We start from the raw sequence: 7,793 nt of genomic DNA, 5'->3' as shown, positions 1-7,793 counted from the left end.
AAAAATTTGAATTGAGAATAGAGGGGAGAAGGAATGCAGAGATGAGATGATGAATATACAGAAAATATATCAAATTAAATGAAAATAAAATAAAATAATAATTGTTTTTGGCAACACTGAAGATATATCGAATAAACTAAATTTCTATGGCAACGTTTGTTATTTTGCCAACACTAAGCAAAACAAACTAAACAAAGTCGGTCATTGATCCATTCTATCTATTTTTAACTTTAATTCTAAGTAATCATTTGGATCTACATGTGTGCCAAATTCTGAATCCACTATAAAATAAAAATAGCAAATAAATTAAAAATTAATTTATGTTTTTCATGTGGTTTTTTTCATCAATGATTGATTTCACTCAAAATTGATTATTGATTCTATAACTTTCAAAATTTAATAACACAAAAAATATTTGATAGAAGATTCGAGTTCAGAACGCCAAAATTTTCCAAAATCAGTCATTAAAAAATACACAGTAAATTTTTGACTCAATTTCCAGCAAAAAAAACCTGGAAATGTTCAGCAATCCAATTTTTTGTTGGAAACCAGCAAACATTCTCTGTCATGCTGATTTTTCCAGCACTTGACCTTCATTGCTGAAGAACCAGCAATCGATCTGTCAAACTCGATTTTTTTTTTTGGTTATGTTTAATATTTTTCGTTGCGCGCGAAGTGTTTGATTCCATATTATCTAGCGATGAAGCATTCAAACCAAAGGTATATTTTTTTCGAAGAGGTAAAGTATTTCGTTAAAGTATATAATAATTTCTATTTTTATTTCACATGGAGCATGATGCCCAATATTTGGCAAAAAGCGGCCATCCCACTGGCAGATATTATTCAATTTTGTTATAAAATTTTAAATAAATGTCGCTCAAGAAAAATTTACAAACAAATTTCTTTTAAAAATATGACTACCATGGGGGTTTCAACTTAAAATATAATCTAAAATCTGAAAAATTCCGGTTGTTTTGTGATAAAAAGTGGCTTTCTAGCAATTGAGATAGCTGGGCTTCCAGCGATTGAAATTGCTGGATTTTCCAGCAATCAAAATTTCAATTTCAAATTTTGCTGAAAAGTCGGCGGAACAAAATCCAGCAAAATTTTTCTCGCTTTCAGCAAATAAAAATTTGTTGTGTAGGCTTCAATATGCTGTTCCCCTGAGTAATCAATTTTTTGAAAGTTAAACCGAATTGAGAGTTAGGAATTTTGAACCCAGTTTCACCAGTAAAACTGTGTTGTAAATCTCGCTAGCAAATTTTGTCGTTTTCTTATCGAAAAAATCCTTTTCAATTGGCAAGGACGTAACATTAAAGCGCTTTCCATAACCAAAATCCACGCTCTGGGGCTGCTGCAGGTGGTTGACATATATTACCACCCTGAAAATCCACCCATCGTTAATGTGTATTCGTAAACGTGTGTGGATGTGCGTTCCTGTTGGTGTTACAACAATGAGCCCATTTTGTGATGGGGGTTGTGTGTTCCAAACGAGTCAATTAAGTCGATCGTAATCGTTTGGAAATTAATTACCATCCGATTTTCAAATAGGTAGCTAGGAGTGCGAATCCAGCTCAGATGTTCGTTGCGCCCGCCTGATGATGGGTTTTTCGGTTTATTTTTTGCACCACACTCTCCGTGAAAAGTTCGCTCGCCCGCTTTAAAACTTATTGCAACATACTGTCAGTCAGTCAGTCAACTGGTGATGGGTTTTCCAACTCTCTGTTTCTCCACGCCACATCATTTCGTCGAAGCCCATCCGCCGTGATGCTGTGCTGCGGAGACTCTGAAATTGTTTTCCTTCTTTTCAATTTAGATTTTCATCCCGGGGACTGGCTGTTGTCGTCTCAGGAGACAGTGAAACTCGTCGATGTGGGTCCCGGGAAAACCCAGGGACAACGGGAGGACTATATCGGGATAACAAAACAAATATATTATTTTTCAAATTAGTCTTTGGCGGAGGCAATATAAGCCAGCCAGCAAGAGCGCTCCAGGCTAGAATAAACCACCATTTTGTTACGGTTAGCTTCGAATGCTGCTGCTGCTGCTATCGGTTGGATGGAGCATTGTCTCCCGACGACGAGAACATCATCATCATCAGAAGCATCAGAGCATCGTACAGCATCCACAAACAAACACAGAGGAAACGGCACACGTGTTACCCTGGCAACTTGATTCATACATTAGCTTGAAATGATTGGTCAATTTTTTACACCAGGGTACGCGATACCGTCAGGGGAATTTGGGTATCTCTTTCTAGCGGCGCACAAACACAAACACAGTCGAAAGTTGCGCATGCCCGGAATCTTCCACCCTAATCCCTTTCGAAGCTTTCGAGCAATAAGGATAACCGTATCGTCCTTTTGATTTAGGAAACGCACTCGACACGGGGCGCTTCACCGTTTATCTCTTTCGCTCGTATCCTTGCCAGGATTTTGTGTGTCGGGCTGAAAAGGATCGCACCATCTCTTCTCGTCTCCCACGTGCCGTATGGAGTGACCACTTGTGCCCGCCCTCGACCGGCATCCTTCGACAGCATATGGAACTAGAGAGGAAAACCATCCTAGCAGCTATCGGGATGCTCGGGATTGTCGCCTGGTCGGATGCTGTCAGGCCACCGCAGCTACAGTATTATGCTTTGTCAGCGCGCGGCGACATCAGATGATATTAATTTTGTTACTCTCCGGCGTTTCAATATCAGTCCGACTTTTGCATCGTTCGTTGGTGCGACGGCAATCGGCCAGTTGCCAAAATCCGTTCTTCATTCAGCAGGAAAAACTTGAACCCATCCATCATCATTCGGTATCGTCGTCGTCGTCGTCTACGTCGTCTCCGTTTTGAGAAGTTTTCTCAAGAAGAAGAATCCCTCTCGGTGTGGTTCCGAAACAGCAACCCCTCCTTGGCTTTCCCCCACAGACTCACACATACAAACACACCTACACCCAGGCACCCAAACATACACTCACCACCCACGAAGGATTGTGCGGGAACGTTTGGTGTTTTCACGGGGCCAGAGCCAGAGCACTGAGAGAGAGACCGCCCTTCCAGAAGCCCCAGTTTGACGAGACGAGGTGCCGCAAACGGAGGTCCTGATAAAAATATACGACGTAACTGAATTGTGAAGTGATACTATTATCTACTTGAGATTTCCATAAATTAATTCGATATGTCTCAGATGATTACGATCAGTCGGAATACCAGTGGCGAAGACCGATAACCTTGACGTTGAAAGGGAAAATATTAAGTCGATTGACGGCACGTGACTGCAAAGTAGTGGAAATTTGTAATCGGATTTAAATGTTGTTTATCTATTAGAGGGCTACCTACCTGGCCAGTGTGAAGGATTTCGGTTCGGTTGTAACTCGCGTGATAGCTCAGTGTTGTGCCAATCTCTAATTGTGCTTAGCAATATGGATTAACAAATTGACATCTTCGCAAGGACTTGGGGAAGATTAATCCTGACAGCAGCCCGGATTAGTTACGGCAAACTTCCCATCTTTTGTGTCTGATCCGAAAACCAGAAAACGGATTCAAACTGTATCTACCGTCGGATTGCTGTGCATCGGTGAATACCAGAGAACATTCATCGACGGCAGCCCACTACAATCCTTTCGGCCACAAGTTGGATTTCAAAAACGGCTGTGCCGATTCCGGCCCGGCTGGTCTTGGTGGTGGAGGTGGTGGTGTGGCAATTGTATCTGGTGGCGGCGGCACAGTTCCGACCAGCGCTGGCAGTGCGACCTCTTCCGGGGCCCATTCATCGTCCCTCGGACTCGGTAGCCCATCCAGTCCGGATTCGCAACAGTTCAACATCTTCCCTGCCATCTTCAGCCGTCAATTGAACTTCACCGGAAGCACTTGCGGTGGTGCTGCCACGGGCCAAGGCAAACTCATGGACGACCTCAGGCCTAATCTTGTTGGGGGTCTACTCGGTCTCCAACAAGGTCTACTCGATGATCACACACTTTCTCACGGGAACCTCCAGCACAATACCCAGGACACCAAGTTCATGTCCCTGCAAGACAATAGACTCATGGGCATCGGAACGCACGAAAACCGGTTGCTAGGAATATCGCAGGAAAACCGAGCCCCCAGCGGACCAGGAGCGGCGGACAAACCCATCCAGCGGAAGTGTAGCAGCACGCCGGAAGATTTTAATGCCCTATACGGTGGATTAGGGGGGACACCCATCAGTGATCATCACCATCATCATACACCCGCTCATACCCCGCCGAACCGATTATCCGACAACGTGTCGGTGACAGGTGAGACCTTTCCAAACAATTATTCTTCAAATCAAAACATCCACCCGTCCACGATCGATTGTTGTCTATTCCAAGTGTTGCAAGGGGAAAAATAAGTAGGATAATCTCATCTTTGTGTTCCGGGTTCACAACACCCGTCGGCCTGCTCAGTCTTCTGAATAACCGGAAAAGTGGCCACACGCGTTCGGGATTAACTTCTAACCTAGCACAACCACAGAGTGCGCTTTTGGCAAATAATCGACAGGATGAGCATCAACCGTCGATCTTAAAATGGGATTAGCCTAATGTGTGCATGCAGCTTGACGGGTCGGTCATTTTTGGTCCTCTAACCCTTTTAATCCGGAAAAGTGCGAATGATTTGTGCTTCAAAGGTGCAGCTTGTTATCCGGTGCAATATGTCGTTTGTTTAGACAAACAAGCTGTACAGTTTAAGTGAAATTCGGTCTAAAAAATACCACACAACTCAAGTCAACCGACGACGGCAGCAAATTAGCGTCGGCTCAGCGTTTCACAATGGGAAGTGATCGTGAAGCGAGTTTGGAAGTTGTGTAGAATATTGAATATCTTGTTTTGGGGCAGTAACACTACCGATTTTCTACTTTACGATGACTTTCATACAGACGGTTTTTCTATATAAGTTCAATTCAAAACGATTCTAACATCAATCATAAAAACAATTAAACTGATTGAAGAGAAGTGTTCTCAAACATCTTTAAACACGAGTTAGTTTGCTATTCCAATCTGTTGGGTTGGATTGAATTTCTGATAGACAATCAAAGTATTATAAGGTCATCCATCAGTGCGGAGTTTGTTGATCGTCTCATGTTACTCATGACGGATTTAATTTCACTTAAAGCTAACAACGTAGTCAAAATTAAGATCCTTTGATTAGCAATTGACCAGCTCAATTTTGCTGTATAGTCGGCATGCCATGCGAAAATTTGCTTTCACTAATCACTAATCACTAATCGTACTTCCACAGCCAGAACTTATGTCTGAGTCCCAAAGAATAATAAAAGAGTTTTACTATTCTTCTTTTCTTTGTTCATGTTTTTGATCGTTTTAATATAAAAACATTAAAATGATCAAAAACACAAAGTGGTTGGGCCTACCATGGAGCAGAGAACGCAGAGACATATGGAACACAGGAACAGGAGAAACGTGGACCACCAGTACCATACGTTTCAAATGGGCAATATCGTTGGAAGCATGCTTAGAAATTGCTCCTTGATGAAGAAACCATTCTTAATTTCACGAATCACTGGACCATTCTTTAGCGGCTGGAAATGATTTATTTTGTACACAGAAACCACAAAAGCTGAGTGAATAATCATATTGAAGAATATATAGTTTTATAAATCAAAGGATTTTGAAATTCAAAGCCGAATTTTTCTATGTTTAACAGTTTTGGATTTCAATGTACGATCATTTCTGGTCATCGACCAAGGATAAAGCACCTTTACTCGCTCTTGAAACTAAAAAAGAGAAGTGGAAAACATTAGTAGAACATGAAACCTTAAGAGCTCTGTATAGAGCTCAAAAGGTTTCATTCAAAAAATAAAAATTCTATAATTTAAATTTACCTTTTATATTACCTTGAAAGATTTCGATAAATTATCAGCTTTCAATTCTTAATATTATTGTATTCCATTTAATATCACTATAGGAACATAATAATCTACAATGTACGGCCTCCCTCGCGCATGTAAGATATGCTTTGAAGAAATGTTTTTATTTATTTGAAGAAGATTTGTGAGACATGATTTGACAAAATTTCCAAGTTAAATCTTCGCCACAAGTGATTTAAATGAAAAAATTACCTTCTCAAAAAACGACAACTAATCAGGTTTATTATCTTTGAGAAATTCGTCTCTTTAGCCGTTGGCAATGAAAGAAAGCCCCTCTTCTCTTACTCCTCCGGAGTAATCCGCCAAAATTACTTAAATTTTGTTAAATTTCATCTGCATGACTGCATCTCACTTGGGCATATGTAAAAACATGACCGAAACACGTTAGCGTTAGCTAATTCATTATCTACCCTAAAATTCTATAAGGCAATGACTCAAGAAAAAAGATGAAGCATGTAAGAAAGAGGCAACATTTAACCGAAAAACAAGCGTGGGAAATTTACACAGAACCAAATTTCACCACGAATATCAACTTGGACAACTAATGTTTGCGATTAGAGTAAAAACATGATAATTTTTTCAAATTAATTTTGTAGTTATTTTGTGTCAAGGTATTAATTCCCTGGGCTCGAATTGGTCATCGCCTCGTACAAAATGCACTGATATATGCAAAAAGCAGGACTTGCAATATATCACTGAAAACTAATCGATCCAACGGACCATGATTTGGAAAGCCACCAGATGCACCAGAACATTCTGAAATTTGCTCGTTTTCCGCAATTGACTCTCGAAAATCGAAGAAACTCGAATTTATCCAAAATTAAAAATAATCCGATTTACTTTGAACCTAATTATCATGCAACGGACTCACCAAATCATCTCTGGACCCTGATAGTTGATGATTATCTCCACTTTTCCATCGTCTCTGGGCCGGATTCAGTGCTGTACAGCACATAAGGAAAACGATCGAAAAATCAATCGATTTTTCATTACGCCGAAGGAGGCTTTAGCTCACGATCTCGACCATTTGATCACACTTAACGGCAACTCCACACTTCCGGCAATTCGACACGTAAAAAGTTTTAACATTTTAATTCATTTTTAACACTTAATATCGAAAGTAATAATTTTGAACGAACGGAGAGAAAACAAAACACGACCGTTGCCGACAAATCATGGCCTACTCCTTCCATGGCATGCGAAAATTTGCGAAAAGAATCGTTCATAATTTCAATACTAATTGTGTTAATTTGGCGTTGATGTTAGTTGTCTTATGAACAATTTCAACTCCAATAAAATCTTGTAAAAAAAAATGAAGAATTCTAGAAGATTTGTTGAATAAACCATATTTTGAACAGAAACATGATAATTCTGATAAAATTTGTGACAGAATTATTTCTAAGGAAGTTAATTAATTCATCTGCCTTACCGTTGAATGTTATGTTCCTTTTTTAAGATCATTTCACTACTATGACAATTACAGGCGGATTGCAAGTAAGAAGAGAGTTAAAGATTTTTAAAATTAGCGAGTGGAGTTTGATTCAAAGCATTATAATTATCAACATTTTGTCCCTCATGGATCAATATATTTCTAAGATTCTTCATATGAGCATTATTCAGAGCATTATCATTATCAACAATTTGTCTCTCATGGATCAATAAATTTTCTTCATATGAGTTTATCGAAGCGCAATGAATCAACTTTAGTAAAACAACAAAACCATTAGTGTCACCTAAATCGAACCAGAAACATGAAGTAGCATAAAATCAAATAGAACTTTAATCACAAAAATTCGAAGAACCAATTAGTCGGAAACTTCTTCTAAATCAGTGTTGCGCATGCGACCTTCGAAACATGTTTGTGCGACCCGCGAAGCTTTTCTCAATTTGAAATTATTTA

At 39.7% G+C, this 7,793-nt stretch overlaps 1 protein-coding gene across 2 annotated transcripts in view; it reads left to right on the top strand.

Annotated features, from left to right (window-relative positions):
* Positions 1-3,493: 3,493 nt before the first annotated feature.
* Positions 3,494-7,793, top strand: part of LOC129740994 (homeobox protein unc-42) — a 113,444-nt gene continuing 109,144 nt past the window's right edge. For both annotated transcript variants that reach the window (XM_055732682.1, XM_055732681.1), the window contains exon 1: positions 3,494-4,265. In XM_055732682.1, coding sequence (XP_055588657.1) covers positions 3,893-4,265 — 373 coding nt within the window. In that variant the 5' untranslated portion in view covers positions 3,494-3,892. The remainder of the gene's footprint in view (positions 4,266-7,793) is intronic.

Source organism: Uranotaenia lowii, chromosome 2 (genome assembly GCF_029784155.1).
Source record: "Uranotaenia lowii strain MFRU-FL chromosome 2, ASM2978415v1, whole genome shotgun sequence".
In the NCBI taxonomy this organism is placed as follows: Eukaryota; Metazoa; Arthropoda; class Insecta; order Diptera; family Culicidae; genus Uranotaenia; species Uranotaenia lowii.
This window is presented reverse-complemented; position numbering and strand designations above follow the sequence as displayed.